Source organism: Schistocerca piceifrons, chromosome 8 (genome assembly GCF_021461385.2).
Source record: "Schistocerca piceifrons isolate TAMUIC-IGC-003096 chromosome 8, iqSchPice1.1, whole genome shotgun sequence".
NCBI lineage: Eukaryota > Metazoa > Arthropoda > Insecta > Orthoptera > Acrididae > Schistocerca > Schistocerca piceifrons.
Genome location: NC_060145.1, coordinates 54,246,877 through 54,273,531, shown reverse-complemented (window position 1 = coordinate 54,273,531; position 26,655 = coordinate 54,246,877). Strand labels below are relative to the sequence as shown.

General features: G+C 43.8%; 1 protein-coding gene across 1 annotated transcript in view; it reads left to right on the top strand.

Annotated features, from left to right (window-relative positions):
* The window catches only part of LOC124711883 (alpha-tocopherol transfer protein-like), a 147,549-nt gene that overhangs the window by 53,055 nt on the left and 67,839 nt on the right, over window positions 1-26,655 (top strand). The window contains exons 4-5 of the mRNA XM_047242125.1: window positions 10,410-10,668; window positions 26,334-26,444. Coding sequence (XP_047098081.1) covers window positions 10,410-10,668; window positions 26,334-26,444 — 370 coding nt within the window. The remainder of the gene's footprint in view (window positions 1-10,409; window positions 10,669-26,333; window positions 26,445-26,655) is intronic.

Below are 26,655 nucleotides of genomic sequence, written 5' to 3'. Positions count from 1 at the left end.
TGTCTGTCTGTCTGTCTGTCTTGTCGGCGGTCGTCTGTCTGTCTGTCTGTCTGTCTGTCTTGTCGGCGGTCGTCTGTCTGTCTGTCTGTCTGTCTGTCTTGTCGGCGGTCGTCTGTCTGTCTGTCTGTCTGTCTGTCTTGTCGGCGGTCGTCTGTCTGTCTGTCTGTCTGTCTGTCTTGTCGGCGGTCGTCTGTCTGTCTGTCTGTCTGTCTGTCTTGTCGGCGGTCGTCTGTCTGTCTGTAATGGACTAGCCTTTCGTTCTTTCTAAAAATTTCGTTTCTGATGTCCTTTTCGCAGGCACCCAGAATTCACCCCCATAAAGCAGAAGAGCTACAGGTTTATAAAATATTACAAACGATAGTCGGGACTTACCTTCAAATAATTATACAATATACGATGCCACATACTTCCAAATGTAGCTAATCTTATATCCAGAGAAATAGGGCGATTTATTTGAAGTCCAGAAAGGCATGATCATTAGCGTTCAGACCAAGAATGTAAGCATTTCCAAAACGGCGAATTCTGTAAACTGTTTGCGTGCCATCGTGTACCGTGCTTGTCCAAAACTTGCGCCAAGGCAACGATGATGGACCACAGGTCACAGAGGACAGAGGAAATAGACATCGGCGTAGATGTGTACGGGCGAATAGACGTGCAACTGTCGCGCTACTGGCAGACCAGATCAACCAAGGAGCTACCAACAGTGTCTCCTCAACGACAGTTCAGCGAACGTTTCTGCTTATGGCCCTCCTCAGGAGATACCTGGTTCATACACCCATGCTGACTGCTGTTCATCGGTGACAAAAGCTGTGATCTGCTCGCCAGTGCCAAAACCGGAAGCGACAAGTGGCATTTTTAGATGACATGGCTGTTGGAGTGTATGACGTGAAACATCTGAAGGCTGTAAGGTGTCAGGCAAATCCAACACCTTCCATGAAAACCCTGACATGATAGCAAATCCGGCAGTATTTCACATAGCTCCAAATAAATCCTGACATTAATTTAACCAAAGCAATACGAGTAACAAGTGAGCAAATGGAATACCACAGACCAACACGAGAACGCCTAAATGCATGTCATACCTTCCCACCGTGAAACAGACGCAATTTAGATGGAAGAAACGAGAACAGAAGCCGAGACCAGAACCATGTTAAGCTAGAAGGCCCTACATCGCCGGCCAACCGCCAAAACCACCCCACGCAAGATAGAGCCCTCAATAAGAACAGTACAGATCTTACGATAACACTAAAAGGGGCCACACCAGCTCCAAGTTTTAGCGTGAGACTTTTTCGCGTGTCTGTTACATTGCAAACGTTAAAAACATTGCCCCACCACGAAAACTATAACATTTCTTATTGGATAGACAGAATTTTGTAGGCAGAGCTTAAGGTTAACATTGAGACCCTGATTGGTCAGTTGAAAACACAGCCAGATAGCTTTGTTTTTAAACCAACTTCGGTAAGTTGTAGTAAGGAGAAGTTAGGGGGGAGTTGCTTCAGAGACGGCGAGCTGTATGGAGCTGCACCGCCCGCCGCCCCCTGACGCTGCCTAGACACCGACAAGGTTATGAACGCACGTGATGCCGCATTTTTGAGCGCATAAAGCTTCACTCAGAACTGCAGAAGTCTCATCTGTTACACCCCCTTTTTAAGTAATACTAGTGTCGATCGTCAATTAAATCTCATGATGTTCATATTTGCTACTTGAAGTAAAAATCTGAAACGCGATGATTTTTCTGTTATATAGTTATTGGGAAGCCACATCAGCCACTGTAATTTACAAGTTAGATAAGTAATTAAAGATAATTGAGGGTCACTGTAGACCATTTTGATAGTTTTCTCTTTTATGAAACTTAACTTAAATCTAGATTATAGATGTGATATGGCATAGGTCGTCCTTCGATCCATTGTAGAACTTGGAAACCCATTCAGGGAATATTCGTTAACATTTTTGTTGAACGCAGTTGGTTTTTGTCATCCTGTATTAAAATATTTCCTTTCATCAATAGCACAATTTATAAACGATGTTTTGTGAGTAGAATAAAAAATTCCAATGGTAAACTCAACTGCTTTTCCGACGTTATTTTACCAACTAACTAAAAATAGGAAAGTCTTGAACCCGTTCCACTAAATTTAGTTAGTATTAAGATTCTTTTACAGGGAGTTCAGTGGAGCTGACGCTGAAATCATTAAGTATTTGATTATATCATCGCTAGTCTCACTGAACTCTTCTGAACTCTACATGTCGTGTGTGGTCTGGCGTCTCCTTACCAGCAACAGGTCCCAGGTTCAAACTAGTCAATTCCCTAAAAAAATCACGCTGAGAGCGTCGTTGCGCGAAAGTGGTAGGGAGACACGACTTAGAACAGACAGACACCACGCAGAATGTTAGAAGGCGAATAACCTGATCGTCTGAAGGATTCAGACCAGAGGAGCGAGCGTCGTAGTCTGGGCAATCTTGTCTTGGATAATGTCTTCATTGTGGAAGACACAGTGCATCAACACAAGTGTCTCTACCGTTAGGAATCCCAGCATGCAATTTGTTTTTCCTCGGCATGATTGCATCTACCACCAGAGCAATACAATGAGTGACACAGCTGCCGGCCGAAGTGGCTGAGCGATTCTAGGCGCTACAGTCTGGAACCGCTCGACCACTACGGTCGCAGGTTCGAATCCTGCCTCGGCCATGGATGTGTGTGATGTCCTTTGGTTAGTTAGGTTTAAGTAGTTTCACATTTAGGGGGCTGATGACCTCATATGTTAAGTCCCATAGTGCTCAGAGCCATTTGAACCATTTGAATCACACAGCTCGCAGTCCACATGCGTGGTTCTAGGAGCACCGGGATAAATTCACCTTACTCACCTGGCCATCAGACTCCTCGAATGTTATCCCAATCGAGAATCTGTGAGACTACTTCGATCTGGCTCTTCGCGCCGTGGATCATCAACCGAGAAAACTAGCTGTAAGTGGCTGCAGCACTAGAGTCTGTGTGGCTCCACATTCCTGTTGGCACTGCCCAGAACCTCACCGACTCCCTTCCTGCACCTCTCTGTGGTCTGCACTGCAGAAGACGATTATTCTGGCTTTGGGAAGTGGTCACACAGTAGCTGGACAGTGTATAGTGCCCTGGTAAACTGACCTTGAATAAAACAGCAAACAGCTGGTCATGTTTAAATCATCAGCTGTCTGTGGTTTTTATTAAAGTTCAGTTAACCATGAACGTCAAGGGCTGTAGCTGCCCACATTAAAGAGTTGTGATACACTGCAGTGGCCTGGACTTCAGGCAAGTCTTCGCAACCAGGCACGCATCTTCTGAAGGAAAGTGTGACATTTAATTGGTCAGTAGAGTGCGAGGAGGCATTCAGTCAGTCACAGACATTGTTAACACGTGAACATGTATTAGTTTTCCCGGGTTATGACAAGCACTCTGTGCTGTCGCGCAATGCGAACAACCAGGTGCTCGGTTCTATGTTAAGGCATGTAGAGAATTGAGCAAAACATCCACATGTCCACCACTCACAGCAACAGAATGGAGCGGAAAAATAACCACTTCGCAAAGGAGATTCTGAGCAGCATATGGGGCATAACACTAAATGTTGTTTGCATTGCAGAAAATTAAAGATCATAACGGAATATGTAGCTTTGTGGTGGCTCTTGTGACTAAAAGATCCTTCGAGCAGGTTAGCACGCTGGGCGTTAAAAATCAGTGAATTTGATTTTCAGGTGATTTATCGACCTGGCGAGTGACACTGAAATGGCAAGGACGTGTGACAGTGGATTCCACTTTCGTGGAATGGCGAAGGTGCAGGCAGATTTGAATCTTTAATACAGAACTCAGTTTCATGTTACCAGCTCCGACGCGGAAAAAGGCATTACAGTATGCACAATATCATCTTCTAGCAGAATAACAGAAAGACATGTAGCTGAATAATGTTGGTGGCGCGCACAAAAGCAGAGTGTAGAGCATTACGTAAAGAACTGTATACCATGCACACAGCGACCTGAATTGCTTAATCTGTGTATTCGACCACCGGAGGTACGCGAATTGTTGGACTCCACCAGTTTGAGCCTCTTCGATACTTTTGCACATACACAAGCAACGAATCTTCGAGTTAGCGATAACAAATCACATCTCACACTTGGTAGAGCTAACTATTCAAAATAAATTGTGAACACAACTGCTAATGATTGTTTATTAAAGTTGGGTACACCAGATACGTTAATTAAAAGCAGAAGTACTTTCTTCTTGCCTGATATGATTAAGCAACTTCGTCACAGCAGTCAGCAACTTCCTGCTGTCCAGCGAGCACGTATGCCCGTAATAGATATTAAAAGACCAGTTAAAGTCACTGCTATATTTATAACATGGTTACTGGATTGGAGCAGTTTAGGCCTGAAGATGACGTAGTGGAACGTCGAAACTGGTTGGCTATAAATAAACCTATACAAAGGCGACTGGTATTGTTTTTGTTGAATGGTTGGTTGGCTGGCTAAATGAACAAATGATGTCCTCACTCCCTCGACCCAGAGTAGTGCATCTGGAAGTAGACAAGTCCATCACGAACGTTTTCTGATCTAGTCGGACATGGACACGAACATATTTTGTACCTTCAATAATAAAAGAAAGATGGAGGATACAGGGAAGTCAGCAGGATTCTGCATGCAACAGGAAACGAAGCACCCATCTCCCACTCCTGGTCCGTTAGTCAAGGGCTTTCAATATTTAACAAAGTGCGACACCTAGCATAGAAAATTGAATGTGACAGAAAGGAGGCAAGCCGGATCTAAACGCGATTAAAGCAGAGTAAAAGAGGGATGAGAGAGTAGCCTGGTCAAGGAGGTGTGGCCGGGGATTCCGCAGCCCTAACATGCGGCGGGAGAAACCACTTCCCCAACCACACTGCCACTGCTCTGGAGGTAGATTAAAATCTTATAATTCAGACTAAAAACGACTTTAGTGGAGAAAGCTGAGACCCAGGTCAAGCACCCATGAATCTGGAAGTCCATACTTAGCACGGAGGAGACAGAATAATTCGAATCACGGAACAGCGGGATACTGCTAAATGGGGGCCAATAGGATATCTCGCGCTGAATTTTTCGCTATCAGCGACCGTAACAGGGAGTATGGCTCTGAACCTAAGGAGTCCTGTGCTTTATCTAATCAATTATCCTTTAGAAATTGTCGGCAAGGAACCTAACCATCGTACTTAGTTCCCTCGACAAGCTGTTAGCAGCACAAGATGCGCGAATTTTCACCAACCAGTTGTTCCAGCATAATCAGCAGTACTGTAGTCGTTACAAACACCGAGTCATGCTAATGGGAATGTCTGCTATGGGAACTTTCTTGATCTTCAACATGTGACCTATGCCCACCATTACCTTCCAACGTAATGAATGGACCACGACGTTTAACCAAACTGACGAAACATTCTGCTTGCCCTGATCGTTATATATCATGTTGTAGAGATTGTAGGTATGGACGTGTCAAGTGTAAATAGTGGGAAAGAGTACAATGCTGGGGCAGCACTGCTAGCTCAATACCCTGGAATGAGACACCCTGCAATAAGTGGTTGATGGGGTTAATTGTAGCACAACTTCGTGTCTCCACAGCCACTACGTGACTAGAGGCTAACACCTGAAACGGATTCAATCTTTGATGCAAGTTGCGTATTTTTCACATGTGGTGTATATTATAATTCTGCAGGCCAGTAGCCTCTGGAGGAGATATGAGGTGATGGGTCTGTTTCCCGTGCTCATGATAGTGAAAATGTGTATGATAAGTTTGAATGCTTATGTGAGTACCTCCATTAACAACTCAACTTCAGGAGCAAGTTCACCAAAGAACGAGGACTAGGAGAGAAGTCAGAGATATGTGTCAGGCTAGAACTTCATTGTGCGGTAACTGGTGAGGCCCAAGTAGTCCTTTTCCCACCCACCACTCTTTTGAAAGTGGATCTGTCTCTCAGCGCCCACCATGCTCACTCGGGCTCTGGCACGATAAGGTGAGGTTTTGGATACTGGAATAAGAATGTGTTTAGTTGTAGAATCACCTATTTATTCTTTCAGCGATACTTACCTTAAAAGAAAGGTTTGAGGTTTCTGATCATTGTTTGTGAGAGTCTGAACCATGGCTATAGGCCAGAGAATCTCGTGCCTTAAGCATTATGGCTCATAGCTGATAAATACCACACACACACGTTAATTGGAAATTTATCCAGATTTAGTGCTTCGTTCCTTGTGACCAGTATGAAGATCTTCGTTAAACCCCCACACTTGTGTGTTTATCACTTAATGGCGAGTAAGGCATTATGGGTGGTACTCTGTAGTAAGAACAGAATGAATACCTACTCCTTAAGAATTTTTAATCTAGGAACTTGTTTTCAGTTATTTGAGAGTTTTGCTGACAGTAAATCTGCAATTGCAGGCTTCACCCAGCACCAACCATGCCTACTCCTTGATTTAACTCATTATTAAAAGTAAAGGAGAAGCTTGTGTAAGATTACTGATACCTTTAGGTCATTTTTCTGCGAATATTGCACCATATTTTATTTGCTACCACCACCCACCCTGCCACATCGTTCATGGTTTCAAATCTAAAGGGATATACTACCCTGCATATGTATAGAACATAAAAATCTGCGTGGGAGCGAGTACTTACATGCCACCCCAATTATAATCAGTAACATGTTCTTAATTATTTCAGACGTCAGTAACTGTGTACAGTATCTGTGGGAAGTAATAATGTAATTCAGTTATGGGGTCAGATCAATCTTGTACCAATACGAGCCTTTTGCTCACGGAATGTTAATTGTTCGGAAGTGCACTTAGTCTTTACAAAAGACGTTAGATCCTCTCGTTCAGAATCTGCGCTCAGGAACTTCATTCCAACTGTGTGTGAAATATTGAGGGATAGGAAACAAGCAACATTCCTATGCCTCCCTTTCAACCTGTGGTAACACACCCGCCCAGGGAGAATATAAATGCTCTCAGCTCGTCCGGTAGCAGCATTTCTTGGGTTGCATTGCATTGTGTATTAAACTGGGGACCTAGAAGTGACGGAGAGGCTTCGTGCTGCCGTAGTCCTCAGTGGTTCACAACCCCACAACAGGCCACAGCAGACCCCCCCCCCCCCCCCCCCCATATTGTGCGGTTCTGTCACCACTGATCCCAAAAATGTTGCAATCTTGGGCGTTGGACGGAAAGTGACATTTCACAAGAAATTTGTAGAGGATTCTTGGTATTTTAAAGGAAGTGTTGACCACAAAAGTAAGACCAGCTAAAGATTTTGCCGTATTTTTCTCCTTTTCATTCAATCCGTGATTCTTCGTTTTTAACTGACAGTTCATCTGCTGTGCGGAATATCAATATTTTCCTGAATGCGGTCTTCAGGTGTGGGCAAGCTCTTCAGGCGAATTGTCTAGACCTGAGACTGTGCGATCGCTGCGTAAGTTTGTTCTAAGATCGCTCTTACTTTGCGACAGCTTGACACTTGCCGGTCTGCTACAGTGACGGTTTACGTGAATAAAAGTTTGTCCACACCTTCTGCCTTGTTAAATGTTAAAACCGAGACTCCATAACTGGATCACCAATGTATTTCAGCTCGGCAACCACCCCTGTCTTCTATCTCATCAGTAGATAGTGTCCCATATGCACCTCCACCTATCTTACAGCGATTTGTGGATGGTACACTTGGAAGGGGTCTCTTTCAATATAATCACGATTAGGGACCCTAGGCGGAGACCCAACCTGTTAATTAAAACTGCCCCTTCACTAATTTTGATCAATATTTAATAACTAAATACTGTTCAGGGAACTGATCTCTACTAAACAAACAAGGATAGCATTGAACACGTTTATTGGACAACAATCTTCCGAACATCGAACTGAACAATGACATACATTTATAAGTGATAAAATTAATCTAGTAATGGCAATGGCCCTTAAATTCCAAAAATAACTCTTAAGGTCGGATAACGCATCTGTACTTATTTTCTACATTCTCCCCTTGTCAGACGGCATAAAATACGTCAGACAAACCTACTGCAATTAACAAATTATCAATAAAAGCGTGGCTGGAAAACTGAGCTCTGGTAATCACAGGCGTGCGTAATACCGGATTAAATGCCGAAACTGAGCATCACGTTACCAAATGCAGCATCGTGGACAGGTCAGCAACTGCCGATGGCGTCTGCGTTGTCGAGGAGCCTCAATTGCAACAAAATGAATTTATTTTCGCGAACAGGCTTCCTGTTCGTAAACTCCTATTCAAAAGCTAATTCCGCATTCTTTCCAATCGTCACGCACTCGTTAAGATGGGACTCACCAGCCCAAAGGTGGAATCCACTAATGTCTTTAATAAAGTGTGCCTCAAGGAAATTGCTCTGCTCCTGTCTGCTTCCTGTGAGACAGTATTTCCAACCGTAATTAGCGGAATCAGCCTATCTCTAACAGTAAAACATGACAGTACCCCTAACTGAATACTAGTTTCAGTTGCAGCTGGCAGACTTATTCAAAGTTCTGCACAGCACACTGAAAAGAATTTACTCTCCTACAGCAGAGCGGAAAGCACGACGTCCGATCGCTACAGGAGCTAAGACGCTTCTCCCCGATAACAGCTCCAAAAGCTTCCCTCTGCAAAAATCAGCACCCCCACGCAATTTTTCGAGCTGGACAGTCCCGTGGCTCTAGACCAGCACAATTCGCTCCCACTATTATTTCCTGGCTTCTTCCAGCCAATCGAAACATTCTGCTCCTTACTGCGCCTAGAATGTTCTGGAACAAACTGAAACTCCGTTCAAAATTGAACCCACCAATCGTGTCTCTGTTCACCCTCGCGCGGGAAAAGGTCATTGCACCAGCTTAACCGCGTTTCCTAGAAAGCCCCAGAAAACGTTAAGATTCGTGGGAAGGCTCCCTTAGGCGCCAGCTCATCTCGACATAGTGGCGTCGTGTAACGCCCAGCGCCAACGAGGCGCAGTCCCTCGAAGCCCTGCCTGTGTTGTCCGCGCAATGGGTGCCTACCTGCTCCGGAGGGACGCTTTCGCGTGCCGACTCGTAATAGTCGGTTATAAACTTCCGCACCCCTCTGCCCTGCCTTTGAGCAGTGCCGCTCGTCCGCTCCAGCCAAACTCCTTGAAAATATCACCTGAACCCAGACTTCGTGCAACATGCGAATTTCTTAAAGTTATTACGCGTCTTATGCCGTCTGATACTCCCTATATTAATTTCAATAGGCTGATTGCCCGATAAATAATATAATAACCGGTATCCAAATCGTCTTTGCAACAATTATTATACAGGGTGATTCAAAAAGAATACCACAACTTTAGGAATTTAAAACTCTGCAACGACAAAAGGCAGAGCTAAGCACTATCTGTCGGCGAATTAAGGGAGCTATAAAGTTTCATTTAGTTGTACATTTGTTCGCTTGAGGCGCTGTTGACTAGGCGTCAGCGTCAGTTGATGCTAAGATGGCGACCGCTCAACAGAAAGCTTTTTGTGTTATTGAGTACGGCAGAAGTGAATCGACGACAGTTGTTCAGCGTGCATTCCGAACGAAGTATGGTGTTAAACCTCCTGATAGCTGGTGTATTAAACGTTGGTATAAACAGTTTACAGAGAATGGGTGTTTGTGCAAAGGGAAAAGTTCTGGACGGCCGAGAACGAGTGATGACAATGTAGCACGCATCCAGCAAGCATTTCTTCGCAGCCCAGGAAAATCGACTCGCAGAGCTAGCAGAGAGCTGCAAATTCCACAATCAATTGTATTGAGAGTCCTACGAAAAAGGTTAGTTATGAAACCTGAACGTCAACTACCCGAGGCGATGGATCGGCCGCCAGGCCGCCCGTGACAGAGCACTTCATCACTGGCCTCCAAGAAGCCCTGATCTTACCCCCTGCGATCTTTTCTTATGGGGGTATGTTAAGGATATGGTGTTTCGGCCACCTCTCCCAGCCACCATTGATGATTTGAAACGAGAAATAACAGCAGCTATCCAAACTGTTACGCCTGATATGCTACAGAGAGTGTGGAACGAGTTGGAGTATCGGGTTGATATTGCTCGAGTGTCTGGAGGGGGCCATATTGAACATCTCTGAACTTGTTTTTGAGTCAAAAAAACCTTTTTAAATACTCTTTGTAATGATGTATAACAGAAGGTTATATTATGTTTCTTTCATTAAATACACATTTTTAAAGTTGTGGTATTCTTTTTGAATCACCCTGTATTACAGTAAGGTGCAAAATACTACTACCTTACACACTGCTGAAGTTTTCTCACCTCTGTTGGTGAGACATTGAGACATTACCCTTAGCAGTACCACACTGATATGAGAAGTATTAAGAATGGTTGTGTATAGAGTTGCTAGTATGTCCACCGTGAGATGTTGGTACCCCTGCTGGTGCGTAGGGTGCTGCTGGAGCTACCGGAGCCGGACGAGCGTGGCAGCCGGGTGTTCCTGCTGCGGCTGGGCGCCGCCGACCCGGCCACCATCCCCGTGGAGAGGGTCTTCAAGCTGAACTTCATGGCGGGCGACCTCATGCTGCGCGACGACCCGGCCGCCATCATCTGCGGCAACGTCATCCTGCTGGACCTGGACGGCGCCAACATGGGCCACGTGCTCCAGATGACGCCCGCCTTCGTGTCCAGGATCATGACCATCCTGCAGGTGAGCCGACTGACTGCTCCTGCACTGCAACTTCGTTCCGCCTTAAGTCTTAAATAATAGGACACAGTACGTGGTCGTGAACGGTAGGTGTTTGTGAGGGACAAAGATATCATCAGCAGGGCTCCAGAGAAATGCGGTAGCACCACTCTGTATTTGCATATACATAAACGATCTGACGGCTAGTTAGTTGCATTCTGAGGTTGTTCGTTGATGACTCTGTAGGATACAGGGCTGGGTCGTTTGCAGATGAATAGGTCCAAAGGAATGGTTCACTGAAGTGGACTGAAGCACCAGGGCATGACCTCTAAGGAAGGGTCGTTCACAGCTCACTTCGATCGTGGCCTGTCTCGCTCCCAGAGTGGTCGTTCATCGTCCAGTTTGCTTGCGGCCGCTCTCGTTCCCAGAACGGTCATCCACTGTTTACTTGGAACGTGGTCAGTCTAGTTCAGTCAGTCGGTCTCGTTCCTCGTTCCCACCTTGGCCCTCGTTCCTCGTTCCCACCTTGGCCCTCGTTCCTCGTTCCCACCTTGGCCCTCGTTCCTCGTTCCCACCTTGGCCCTCGTTCCTCGTTCCCACCTTGGCCCTCGTTCCTCGTTCCCACCTTGGCCCTCGTTCCCATCGACTGTAGAACTTGTGCATACTACAGGGCAAGTTTTTTATCATAGATTTTTAAGTTTCATTTGCTTGCTTTGGCTAATTTTTTCGATGAAAAATAGTGTTTGCCTTTTACCTCGAAATATACTGTTCAGAAGTACCATATCAACGCAAAACTTCATACGTTATTATTAATACTGTTTTGTTGCATTAACTTTAATAATAGTCTATAATCCTACTATTTACTAAGCTTGTGTGGCAAATTTCTTTTATACATTCTTATTCTTCGATAAAGCCTCCTTTTCTTGTCTTTGAACCTTACGGTGGTATTCAGACACAACCTGAAGTGCATGTACAGCTTTCTTTCATTTTTTAGTGGTTTATAATAGCGTTGCACAATCTTAACGCCTTTCCTAGCTGGGTAATTTACAACCTTTACTCTAGAAACAAGATAGTTGACAGCAGCTTCATTTACATGCCGATGTGAAGAAACCGTCTTAAGGAACTTGTAACTGAAATCAACTTCTTTAAAGTTATTCTTACTTTACTATAAACGAGTAGTTCAATCCTCTTCGTTCAATTTTTTTGGATTCGGTCGACCCCTACTCAGTATCTTTGTCTGCTGTTTCTGGGTCACGATTCAGCTTAGTGACTGTTTAAATTCGTGATTCAGAGGATTAAGGTAATAGAACAGGGGACAGGAACCATGAACCATTAATGATTCTTCAGTTTTTTGTAACTCCATATGTGTGTTAAAACTACCAAGAATTATTAACTCTAAGTGCGGTACTTTGGCTTTCAAGATACATAGTGCTAAGAAAAACGCAAATAGAACAATTTGCATTCTGTTCTTGAAGTTTGAATTAAACTACACCACTGAACATTTTTTTTTTTCTCAACACAAATGGTTTTCACCATCAACCTTTAATGATGAATCTCCTTGGAACACGAAAAATACTCCATGAAATGCTTCTTCCAGAACAGAGTTTAAAGTTAATCCAAAAACATTCAGCATAATCGTCTCATATCTGATTCGTGTAAGGTAAATAAGAGACCTTTTCCGAAATGTTTTCAATAAAGCACAAGCACCTCTACAGATTATCGTATTTTTCGTCGATAACTTTGTCTTGCCCTTTTCCATAGTAATATAAATGATAAAATTATCAGCACTGAGCAAGTGGTGGATTTTTTTATTCTCAAATTTCTGTGTAAGATTTTTCAGTAAGTACACTAATACGTAATTTGCTGAATTGTTGAATTTAATATTCGTTTCACTCTCGTGTGTTAATGGCTGCTTGTGCGCACTCAAGATCTTTAACAGACAATTGATTCCATGTATGAACTTTGCAGCCGCTTTCAACTGCTGACTAATCAAAAACTGGTTCTTTTTAGATTGAAAAAATCTTAAAGGTAATAACTGGAGCTATATCGTAAAAGTTTTTAACAAAGTAGTCTTGCTCCTTTCCATTTGACAAGTTCAGACGACCTCCGAGCATTTTTATGTAGTTGCCACGGTTGCGGAGACAATCCTTCTAATTTTAATATGCAGTGTCTCGGGTCTGTGTCGGAAGTCGTCGTTTTTCCAATACAGTAATTCACACGCCCCGAAATTGTAAAAAAAGAGCTGTTAATATATTTTAGACATTCTGAGCAAGGAATTTCCTGCAGATTGTAATATTCGAAGAAATACTTCAGAGCCAAGATCGCATTAAAATTTGTATTTAAAGACCTAAAATTTTTAGATCTCAAGGATGACAAAGTGCTGTTGAAATTCCTCAGATTTCAAAACTATGCATGTCGGTTTGACTGATGATAGATTATTTTCAGTTGTTTCTTGCTAGTAATGTCGGCACAGGTATGTATAATTTTCTGTAAACAAACTTCAATCCAAGCCAGCTTACGTGCTCGACTACGAACTTCCCCGGAAAGCGAATGACGACCGAGGTGAGTCGTAAACAGGTTACGTAATCCGTAGTTCCATTCATCCCTGCTTTGACCTTTACGTGAGTTGCGGTCACTGGCCCGTCGCGTCACTTCACTAATTTGACGCTTTCAGAGAACACTTTTACATGAGGAAATCGAAGTAAGCGACGTGCCGACGTAACATTACCAATGAATTTATCATGCGGAAGTAATACTTGGCTGTATTTGATGTTTTTTTTCTGGAAATTCATCTGAAATCCATGCAGCATGCAGTTAGATAAAGACACAGCGAACGAGTAAAAACGAAGAGTTCACAGAAGGAACCATCACCAGTGAGCTTAGTTCGCAACGATGAATGGGTTTTCCCTCTCTTTGAATACAGGAAAGTGTCGTTGCGTGACTATAGCCTATAACCTGCAGCATACAGGATAACTTATGCCGAACACCTATTTCGTGTGATGGATGGCAGCGTGCTATTAATGTAACAAAATTACTGCAGATGACTAGGAAAAAAAAGCAATCCTGTAATGTTCGAATACAGATTAGTGTCGTGCTACTTGATACAGTCACGTCCATTAAATACTTAGGCGAAACGTTGCAATAAGATATGAAATGAAAGGAGCACAGGCCAGTAGTAGAGAAGGCAAATGATCTTCTTCGGTTTCTTGCGATAATTCTAGAAAAGTGTAAATTTATAAACGAGATCACCTACAGAATACTGGTGGGATTTTTTTTCCTTCATTACCGCTCAAGTGTTGGTGATCTCCACAAGCTCGCCTAGAACTGTGAAATTCAGAGACGTGCGGAAAATCCTGTCACCGGCAGGTTTGCTAAACACAAGAGTACTACTGAAAAAACTCCGTGAACTCAAAGTGGATTCCTTGGCGGAAAAACTACGTTCCTTTCGCAAAAACGTTACCGAGAAAATATGAAGAACCGGCATTTTCGGCTGACTGCAGGAGGATTGTACTATCCTCAACGTACAGTTCGCATAAGGACCGCTGAGATTGATAAAATTGGTTTAATTAAGCACACTACCGGTTTCGCGGCTTACAGCCCCATATTCATGTGTAATCTAGATATTTCATAACCGAAATGTAATTACGAACTTTACTGAAAATATGTGCCGTTATATAAAAGATTTGAATACTTACGCTCAAAAAACGTATTACATTAATCCCAAAAGTTCCCAGCGTTCTCAGTCAAGGTATTGCCGTTCTGAGAATATTGCCAAAATTTAAAAATCTAGACGTACGAAGGATAATTGAGAAGTTGGGCCATGGTTCCAGACGCTTCTTAATTTATCATTCGAAATCTGCATGAAATCTGCATTAACCCTGTAAGTAAGGGAACGTGTGCATAGTATAGCAGATCTTACTGAAAATCTTTCAATACTCCAAACAAAAGAAAAGAGCCAGGTTTTGAATCTGTTGGAGGTAGTGGGGAAAAATCGTAGATACATAAAAGATAATACACAGAACACGGTGAACAGTTAATTGGACTTAAAGCATCATATTTTGACAAACTTCAGTCGGTTGTACGGTTAACTAAGAGTATGTTGCAATGGAGTGGCCCGGCGATGATTGTGTATTACACATCGCGACACAGTGTCCACGTGGTGGTTACTATTTACCTGGGCAGTCAGTGTTTCCTGGTAGCTTGTGAAGGCACGACCTACGTTCGCAAGCTGCGCCTTCTGTATCAGGTCCAAGATAAGTATGAAGGCAGCGTGCCTAGTTTCATCTTTGTGCTTACGGTCTTGCACTATTTCCAGCGTTAACTACCCTTTTTAGGTACATCTTGGAAATAAACGTTCGCCTTAGGAGTGCTTCTTTTTCTCGTAGATACTTGCACATGGAAGGAACGACCAGTGTATCTGTTAAATTTACCCGGCAACATTATTACAAAATACACTCCTGGAAATGGAAAAAAGAACACATTGACACCGGTGTGTCAGACCCACCATACTTGATCCGGACACCGCGAGAGGGCTGTACAAGCAATGATCACACGCACGGCACAGCGGACACACCAGGAACCGCGGTGTTAGCCGTCGAATGGCGCTAGCTGCGCAGCATTTGTGCGCCGCCGCCGTCAGTGTCAGCCAGTTTGCCGTGGCATACGGAGCTCCATCGCAGTCTTTAACACTGGTAGCATGCCGCGACAGCGTGGACGTGAACCGTATGTGCAGTTGACGGACTTTGAGCGAGGGCGTATAATGGGCATGCGGGAGGCCGGGTGGACGTACCGCCGAATTGCTCAACACGTGGGGCGTGAGGTCTCCACAGTACATCGATGCTGTCGCCAGTGGTCGGCGGAAGGTGCACGTGGCCGTCGACCTGGGACCGGACCGCAGCGACGTACGGATGCACGCCAAGACCGTAGTATCCTACACAGTGCCGTAGGGGACCGCACCGCCACTTCCCAGCAAATTAGGGACACTGTTGCGCCTGGGGTATCGACGAGGACCATTCGCAACCGTCTCCATGAAGCTGGACTGCGGTCCCGCACACCATTAGGCCGTCTTCCGCTCACGCCCCAACATCGTGCAGCCCGCCACCAGTGGTGTCGCGACAGGCGTGAATGGAGGGACGAATGGAGACGTGTCGTCTTCAGCGATGAGAGTCACTTCTGCCTTGGTGCCAATGATGGTCGTATGCGTGTTTGGCGCCGTGCAGGTGAGCGCCACAATCAGGACTGCATACGACCGAGGCACACAGGGCCAACACCCGGCATAATGGTGTGGGGAGCGATCTCCTACACTGGCCGTACACCACTGGTGATCGTCGACGGGACACTGAATAGTGCACGGTACATCCAAACCGTCATCGAACCCATCGTTCTACCATTCCTAGACCGGCAAGGGAACTTGCTGTTCCAACAGGACAATGCACGTCCGCATGTATCCCGTGCCACCCAACGTGCTCTAGAAGGTGTAAGTCAACTACCCTGGCCAGCAAGATCTCCGGATCTGTCCCCCATTGAGCATGTTTGGGACTGGATGAAGCGTCGTCTCACGCGGTCTGCAGTCCAGCACGAACGCTGGTCCAACTGGGGCGCCAGGTGGAAATGGCATGGCAAGCCGTTCCACAGGACTACATCCAGCATCTCTACGATCGTCTCCATGGGAGAATAGCAGCCTGCATTGCTGCGAAAGGTGGATATACACTGTACTAGTGCCGACATTGTGCATGCTCTGTTGCCTGTGTCTATGTGCCTGTGGTTCTGTCAGTGTGATCATGTGATGTATCTGACCCCAGGAATGTGTCAATAAAGTTTCCCCTTCCTGGGACAATGAATGCACGGTGTTCTTATTTCAATTTCCAGGAGTGTATTATATGGAGGACCTCGGACACCCTTCGCTCGTCCAGTTTTTTAACTTAAGCAAGTTGGGTTCATCTGTGATGGATTAACGTAATTGTTTTTGTAACTATAACCTTTCAAATGGTCTAAAATAGCATAAATTTGCAATACAGCTTATAATTATATTTCGGTTCTTAAATATGTAGTTTGCATCTGAAGATGCGCTTGTAAGACGGGAAACCGTTAGTGTGGACAATAAGAACGTTTTTGTATGTTTATACTTTCGACTGGAGGTCTGTTGGACTACGGCCATTGACTAGTGTAAGAAAATGAAAATCTACAGCCGTTATTGTTAAGTCATATATTGTGTAGCTACCTGTTTCGACGCTTCAGAGCACTATCTTCAGACCTTAGTTAGTACTAAAGATGTCATCACGATCTTCAGTAGGCGACACAACTGGTTTACGTAAACTCTCTCTGTGATTCCGTTTCTCCAACCATCGACTTCTGGCAGTTGGAGAGACATCAGTTACAAAAATGGCTCAATGGCTCAATGGCTCTGTGCACTATTGGACTTAAATTCTAAGGTCATCAGTCCCCTGGAACTTAAAACTACTTAAACCTAACTAACCTAAGGATTTCACACATATCCTTGCCTGAGACAGGTTTCGAACCTGCGACCGTAGCGGTCGCGCGGTTCCAGACTGAAGCGCCTAGAACCGCTCGGCCACCCCAGCCAGCCATCACAGTTACATATGGTCTGCGTAAACCAGCTATGTCAGCCACTGATGCTTCGTATGTATGGACCGTGACAATCCCTTCAGCATTAACTAAGGCCTGAAGATAGTGTCCTGAAGCGGCGAAATTAGGAGCTACATAATAAATGACGTAACAAGAACGGCTGTAGATGTTTACTTTTCTTAAAATTCGAATAACGTTTACCAGTTGATAGCGGAGTCTTCAGCATCAGACCTTCAGCAGCCACGGATACCCTGCGTGCAAAATACTTTGTCGCTTTTGCCTGGCACCATATGAAGGCGAAAAAGGAAAGGGATGACTGGCAGTAGCACAAGGTACCATCCGCCATGTATCGTATGACGACTTGCGGAGTGTCTATGTAGATATAGTTACAGATGTACTATCGTCTCTTCTGCAGAGAGAATTCGACGTGTTCACATCAGACGCCGCATGGAAACGTTTTTTACAGATTGTATCATAGGTAATAGCGAAATGTGACACTCGTTGAAGTATACGAGAGCAGAAGCAAAGACATATCAGCGAACACGAGGCAGGAAATGACCCGTGTGGGAGATAATCGCGAACGTGTCTTGAACAAAAAAAAAACAGCCGAGCTGCTATCAACATAAAGACACAACAGCAGCCAGGCTAACGAGTCTTCCCTCTAAACGGAGTCTGCCTCCAGGTAATACCTAGCCACAAGGAGTGTGAAATAATTTAAATATGTAAAGCTGAATTAACTACATAAGTTCATAAGATAAGTTAACTCAAATAATCGTGAAATTTGACCCCATTGAGAAGGGGGATTAATCGAAAGATTACATTTCCTTTCCCTTTCCACTCGCAAATAGAAAAAAGGAAAAAACTGTATGCCTACATATGAGTCCTAATTTCTGGTATCTTATCTTCGTGGTCCTTACCTCCAATGTATGCTGGAAGCAACAGAATCTTTCTGCAGTCATCTTGAAATCTACGTCTATCTACATCATACGCAGCAAGCAAACTAATTGGGTGTGGCGGAGGGTATTTTTGGTACCACTACCTGATCCCTCCAACCCTGTTCCACTCGCGAATAGTGCGTGGGAAGAATAATAGTCGGTATGCCTCTGTATTGGCTCTAATTTCTCGAATTTTATACACTTGGTCAATACGCGAGCTGTATGTGGGGTGGGGGGGGGGGAGGGGGAGGAGGGGGAAGTAATGTTGTCCGACTCCTCCTGAAAAGTGCTCTCCCGAAATTACAATAGTAAATATCTCCGTGATGCACAATGCCCCTTTTGCCTTTTGTAACGTCTGCCAGCGGTGTTTGTTTAGCATCTCCGTAACGCTTTCTCGCCAGCTAAACGATACCGTGACGAAACACACCGCTCTTCGTTGGATCTCTCTCTCTCTCTCTCTCTCTCTCTCTCTCTCTCTCTCTCTCTCTCTCTCGTGTGTGTGTGTGTGTGTGTGTGTGTGTGTGTGTGTGTGTGTGTGTGTGTCTGCAAACTTACTTCCACACACTAAAATGCTGTAATGCACGAACATTTGTGGGTTCGAAAGTTACCACTCATTCAAATCCTTATAGTCAATTGAAATTTTGTTTTTTCCGGAAGTGCTAAATTTAAGATAGTTGGACCAAATTTTGTGCGAATGGAGGAAGTTAAACGATGAAAAAGTTCGGCGGCGCTCTCTGGCAGGCTACTTTAATTTGCGCGTGCATCGACGTGATTGGACAAGTTAAATTCTAGTTAACTCGGAAACCTTGTTTCTTAACAACTGTTTAGCAGCGCGGCATATGCTGCAACTCCTTTACAAGCTTTTCAGACTGTTTATGTCCAACCTGTATTTCTTCATTAAGAAGTGCAACAGCACCCGGTCTTTGCAAACAATTGCCTTTGTCAAACACTAATGTTGCTAAATCAATGTATAGGTAGACCAAAGGTCTTCTAAATGTTTGCACGACGGAATAAAATTGACGGCTCGAAAGTGTGACGTGAGTTTTTTTTATAGAGCTGACTAAAAGCAAGTTAACGGAAGAAAATTAACATCACGTCCAGTTACTATTTTCGTGTATAACCACAACACAGCATCTTAGCTGATATTAAACTCGTAGTTCCCAAAGGATACCTAGCACCTGATCACTTCACAATGACAAAACATTCATGGAAGCTTATGCCCTGTTGCGTTACGGTGTTTAGTGTAAGATATGTGCAACACGTAACTGAAAAACATAGTTCAGCTTCTGTTAATTAAAACACCGAAATATAGTACAAAATCGTGTAGCGCTACAAATAAATTTTTTTTGAATAGTGCTGTACAATCCAATGTAAAATCAACCTAGTTTTTCTAATTACGCTGACACAATGATAACAACGCAACTAGCCATCAGCTTCAACCAGAGTCGACGACACATACGTATACCTAGTTTTGTGTACTATAGAACAGATACATTAAATTTGGGTATTCAGCATGTAATAAGTCTCCTTTAATCATCATTACCGTCTTCATCATTGATATCAGCACTTGATATTGGACAAGTTGATTCAATGAAGGCGTTGATAATCAGTGATCACTCTGGCCACTACCTTGAAAGCTGCTAATGCACACTGATCGTTAGGTTTACATTTCGCAAATATCAAGAACTTAGTTTTGCAAACGTGGTGGTGGGATTCTGAAGTTACACATATTAGGATACTGAAAATAGCTATGTATTACAGATAAAGAACAAAAACATGATGGTTAATATATACTGGCGTTTACATACTTACAAATCTAGTTTGGCGAGGATGGGACAGTTATTTGGTCGAGGATTCGTAGTAAGAACTGTCACAGCTCTCCGTAGCTTCTTTTTCTTCTTGCCAACTATGATTAGACCTTTGTGATATGTTCTGTCGTCATAGAACATATTCCGATCTTCCCTCGTGTCTTCTCACAGTTCTTCGTCCAATTGGCTTTTATCTGCGTGATGGTTTTGGCCTTCTTTCACTTGAGTGTTATACACGGGCTTTCCATTTTTTATGTATTTGTATTTTATCGTTTAGGTCATACATTCGCAACTCCTCTCTGAGCTCTTCTTCTCCAAATCTATCTAATTTAGAATATACTTTTACTGACCTTAGAAAATTCATTTCCGCTGTTTGTGCGATCTTTCATATCTCTCTCATATATATATCTCATTCGTGACTCACTTTCATAAAGTAGCATAGGGAGACCTATTACATTATAGAACCTGAGCAGTCTCTTTCTGGGTTTTGTTTTAGTTTCCTTAGGGTGCTGCATATCATTTGGAATTGAGTTAGTATGTACGAGGTGCATTCAAGTTCTAAGGCCTCCGATTTTTTTCTCCGGACTGGAAAGAGATAAAAACATGCGCATTGTTTTAAAATGAGGCCGCGTTCACTGTCAATACGTCCCAGAGATGGCAGCAACGTACGGCAGATGGAATTTTACCGCCAGCGGCGAGAATGAGAACTGTTTTAAATACTTAAAATGGCGACGTTTTCCTTACTTGAACAACGTGCAATCATTCGTTTTCTGAATTTGCGTGGTGTGAAACCAATTTAAATTCATTGACAGTTGAAGGAGACATGTGGTGATGGAGTTATGGATGTGTCGAAAGTGCGTTCGTGGGTGCGACAGTTCAATGAAGGCAGAACATCGTGTAACAACAAACAGAAACAACCTCGGGCTCGCACAAGCCGGTCTGACGACATGATCGAGAAAGTGGAGAGAATTGCATTGGGGGATCGCCGAATGACTGTTGAACAGATCGCCTCTAGAGTTGGCGTTTCTGTGGGTTCTGTGCGCACAATCCTGCATGACGACCTGAAAATGCGAAAAGTGGCATCCAGGTGGGTGCCACGAATGCTGACGGACGACCACATGGCTGCCCGTGTGGCGAGTTGCCAAGCAATGTTGACACGCAACGACAGCACGAATGGGACTTTATTTTCGTCGGTTGTGACAATGGATGAGACGTGGATGCCACTTTTCAATCCAGAAACAAAGCGCCAGTCAGCTCAATGGAAGCACACAGATTCACCGCCACCAAAAAAATTTCGGGTAACCGCCAGTGCTGGAAAAAATGGTGTCCATGTTCTGAGACAGCGAGGGCGTAATCCTTACCCATTGCGTTCCAAAGGGCACTACGGTAACAGGTGCATCCTACGAAAATGTTTTGAAGAACAAATTCCTTCCTGCACTGCAACAAAAACGTCCGAGAAGGGCTGTGCGTGTGCTATTTCACCAAGACAACGCACCCGCACATCGAGCTAACGTTACGCAACAGTTTCTTTGTGATAACAACTTTGAAGTGATTCCTCATGCTCCCTACTCACCTGACCTGGCTCCTAGTCACTTTTGGCTTTTTCCAACAATGAAAGACACTCTCCGTGGCCGCACATTCACCAGCCGTGCTGCTATTGCCTCAGCGATTTTCCAGTGGTCAAAACAGACTCCTAAAGAAGCCCTCGCCGCTGCCATGGAATCATGGCGTTAGCGTTGTGAAAAATGAGTACGTCTGCAGGGCGATTACGTCGAGAAGTAACGCCAGTTTCGCCGATTTCGGGTGAGTAGCTAATTAGAAAAAAAAAATCGGAGGCCTTAGAACTTGAATGCACCTCGTATGTATGTGTCTGTTGCCGTCGAAAGATGATAAATTGCCGGAAACATTTAGTACACCTGGAAAGACGTAGATTTTGATCCGATAACGGCATATACCACCCGGGGGACCGCACATATACTGACGACGTCGTCCGCTAACAGTGTAGCGTGATACCTACCAAAGCGCCATCTATGTCTAAGCTTCAATAGGAAGCGCTCTCAGCCAGATGGCATGGTATGAAGCAAGCACGCTAACATGCCACGTAGACGCACTCGTGCTTCCTACTGCCAACTGAGAGAGTGTGAAATGGGTCAAATTGCGGCCTTCCGAGTGGAGGTGCTCCACCGGTTGTGCATCGATGCTGGTACCAGTGGTCACGTGACCATTCTCACACCTGAAGACGAGGTTCTGGACGTCCACCCATCACAAAACGCCCGCGAAAATCGTCACATCGTACCGGCAGCAGTAGCAGATCGTACAGCTATCACAGCACAGATAAGACGGTTTGTGATCCCAGACATGTCAACAAGAACTGTTGCGAACGCGTTGTTAGCAAGTGGGCTACGCTCACACCCTTAGCCTGTCTTCCACTCACGCCCAGCATCGATGTTGCACGGCTGGACTGGTGCCGTCAGACGATGACTTGGGTCACTTTGTCTCCAGCGATGAAAGCAGATTCTCCCTGCACGCAGGTGAGAGTCCATTGCGCCTATGACGTAGAGCTGGTGAATGCTGTTTCGTAGAGTGCATTGATGCAAGACACAGTGGCCCCAGCCAAGGCCTTATGGTCTGGGATGCGGTAAGCTACAACTTTCATGAACTTTCGGTGTTCGTGTGGGGGTCGCTAACCAGCACTCTGGATGTGCAGAATGTTGGTAGATCCCTTCCTCTTCCGTTCTTGCAACAGGAACGTGATGTGTTGTTCCAGCAGGATAAAGCTCGACCCCACACTGCCCGTGAAACTCGACGTGCTGCAATTTTCCCGGCCAGCACGATCTCCGGACTTGTCTCCCAACGAGCACTTGGGGATATGTGACAAGAAGTAACTCGTCCGACAAATATTACAGAACTACGTAAACAGTTGGAGCAGATGTGGCACAATGTGTCCCATGACGGTATCCGCCGTCTGAACGATGCCAGTGTCGGCGTCTGCACTGCCAGCCGTGGGGGCTACACCGCGTACTAATATCGGTGTTCCAGCATGGGTCGATACCTGCTATCTTCAAACCGGTTGTGCTATTCATCTGTTTCATGTAGTCCTAGTCCAATGTTGCAACATTAAATCTTGTGTGAACTGGAAATACCTAAAATGGTATATTACTTTTTTTCCGGCAGTGTAGGTTGTTTCTTCGTGACAAAGCGGTCACCTGTGTTTCGTTAATGGAAAGATTAGGATTATATTGAGCTGAGCACAGCTGTGACTTACGTAATTCTCTTTGCAATCCATCTTCTGTCTTACCTATAAGCGGCTGGCCGTCAGCAGATGACAGCGTATTAATAAATTAACCTTGTCAGAGTTTAAAGCGTTGTGTTGAAAGTGTACCTTGCCTCATACGAATGGTGTCGTCTAGACATATTTTGCAGTGTCGGAGAAAGACTACGCCCTTGTCTTATTACTTGATTTATAATTAATAAGTGCTGTTCTCTTCCATTTTGTAGAACTATCTGTGTATTCAAATACAGGCTCTTTACTGCTCATGGAAGATATTTAGGATAGCCATGTCTTCGTAAAATTTCCTTCAGTGTCTTCCTATCTAGCTTGTTCAACACTTTCTGAAACTCGACGGAAGCAGTAAATATCGGAAGATCATATTCTCTCCACTACTCAAATATTCTAGTTATGCGGGTGTACCATCAGTGCTAAATCTTTTCGAACTTAAGATAACTTTGCCTCTGTCATGGGTTGGAAACGAGAATTAATAAAAAAAAATGGTTCAAATGGCTCTGAGCACTATGGGACTCAACATCTTAGGTCATCAGTCCCATAGAACTTAGAACTACTTGAACCCAACTAACCTAAGGACATCACACACATCCATGCCCGAGGCAGGATTCGAACCTGCGACCGTAGCAGTCCCGCGGTTCAGGACTGCAGCGCCTAGAACCGCACGGCCACCGCGGCCGGCGAGTATTAATATCTTAGCATTTAATTCGTATCCTGTGTTCAAGATACTTATTCCCCTATAATCTTTGGTGCTGGATAAAGCTCCTTTCTTAGTATAATACTGTGTTTTCTGCAATCTACTTCCCCGTTATCCTGTTCCCAAGCCAGAATATATTTCTGAAATGCAGAGACAGATATTTCAGTAGCATTCCTCTGTATTCCAGTAGAAATTCCTACTGAACTAGAGGCCTTTCGGTTTTTCGTTTTCTTAATATTTCTTCCAATTTTCTGTAGCTGTGAGATGTAAGTATTTTGTTTCCATCATCTCTTCTATCGCCTGATTCATAATAAAAAGCCTGACGGATGTGTTTGACTCTATTCAGAGGAGTCGCGATTCCCTTAATTTCTGTCCACCCAGTAATTGTCTTCAGTTGCTATAAGTTATTGATAAACTGCTTCTGAACAATTTTCCGTTTGGTGGATTCACTACTTTCCAGACGTTATTTTTAAACTGCACCTTAAGGCATTCCTTTAGTTACTGGACTAAATTGGCTCTAGAGGCAAACAGTATGTCAACACCAGAACACTGGCTGGTCGCAGTGTATACGTATATATACGTATACATATATATATATATCTCCACTAAACTAGCATAAGTTGGATCAGTATCTCATATCTCAGGGGCTGTTGAAAGAGTCAGAACGTTTCTAAAACTCAGTAAATCACAAACAAGTTACTTGTAATTTAGTGACTGATCTGGTCTGTAACTCTTCTTTCTGTAGAGGAATACCTCTAGCAAATAACTGAGGACATAGGCAGCAAGTACAGGATAGGAATTCGTGCGGACCGCGTCAACCCAATTAGAATACTGAAGACTCAAAATCTTATAAACTTCTTTCTAGGCTTTAAGGTACTTTGTGGTGCTAATTTTAGTGATTACCTTCCAACTTACGAATGGAAGTATGCCAAATTTATAGCTTTTTGTATGTTGTCCGTCAGTTTGTGATGCAGAACAATTATACTATAGTATTGTTTTGGTTTGGATAACAGTATTGCTCCACAGATTTTCTGTAAATTATTTTGCTAGTTTGTCTTGTATTACTTTTACTCCAACACCAAACATCCTTTTGAAACACAATCTTCTGTCGTCTTTCTCTTTTTTTGAAATCGTCAATGGCTTTCTTAGATTCGTTGTTAATTGTATTTCTTATATCTCTCTTGGATTGCTTTCATACCAAAAGAAATCTCTGAATGCTGATTCATTATGTGTTATTAGCTGTAGTGGCATGTGCATCTTAACTGGTAAAATCTCACGTGTATTATAAATGCATAGCACATAAATGTTCACTGTATTGCATTGTATTCCATGTGTCCCAAGAGAGCGAACTCTTAGTTGTGGAACGAAGTCGAGAATGTAAAATTATGTGTGATACAATAAAGTGACAAAATTATGAAACAGTATTTATTAAACAGCTAATACTAAGTATAAAATAAAATGGATACGGAGCAGCGGCTGGTCAGCCATTTACCAAAGAATAATTTCCAAACAGCCTAATATTTTCAAGAGCTATTTTATTTAGACAACCAGTTTCGGCATCTCATTAGTGCCATCTTCAGGTCGCTATGCACTCAGTGTATACAGAATCAGATCGATACGTGCATAACTGGAGCCATCAGTATCTGGAATCTGTGAATTTCTTGAAGTTCACTAACGTGTAGCCACGCCTTTAACGGTTTTTATCTATTATATGCATGCTTTATACTATTATTTGAGATGTGAGAAATACAGATACTAGCAAGAGACGTTAAAAATAAATCTGTATTGTGACACAGGTTTCAGACTACAAAATCTTTTTGAAGAGGCCACTGAACTATAGTCTTGAAAATGATACTCCTGTAAGGTGAGTGCCCTCCCCCCCTTCCCCTCCCTCCCACAAAGATTTGTTAACCTCTTAGTAATTGTAAAGAAAGAGACTAATCCATCTCTTAAGTCGTCCGCAACAGTAATCGTGCATACCGCAAATGTAGCTGAACTAAGGCGCTTCATGCGATTTTTAATGAAGGTGATATGTAACGCCCCAAGAATTTAATACTGTCTAGTTATTGTATTTCACTGTCTGAAAAGACTATCATTTATGGAATTCGAGAAGCGTCAAACTGTACATACTAAGTCTTACCAAATTTAATTTTCATCCTTAAAGTACCTGTTGAATGGCAAACAGATGATTAAAGACCAATCGATAATATTACAGTTAGAGACGATTCAGTTCGTCTCATGGAAAATCACCAATTAAACAAGTAGTCTAAACGTCAAAAACATGATTGGGGGCGTTACATTACACACCATAGTTGCATAACAGATGGTTGCGGTGACTGTCTTACAGAAAACAGCCAACAGTGGTGATCCGAATGTTGCAGGAGGCGTACCCCCTGAGGACGCTGGCGATCCACTACATCAACGCCCCCTCGGCGGTGGACGTGGTCATGTCGCTCTTCAAGAACTCCCTCTCTGGCTACCTGGCCACACAGGTACGTAGCGGTCCACTGAGCTTAGTGTAAAGTGTGTCCCACAAAGGACGCAACATTAGAGTGCATAATAACATACATATTTTTGATTAAATTCAGTAAATTAAATGTTATGTTGTATGCTACCTGTGGGTATGTACGAAATGTATTCCTCAAACGGCCTCTGAGTTTGCAGGCACACTAATTATTTCGATGAAATTATCCATAATTTTTT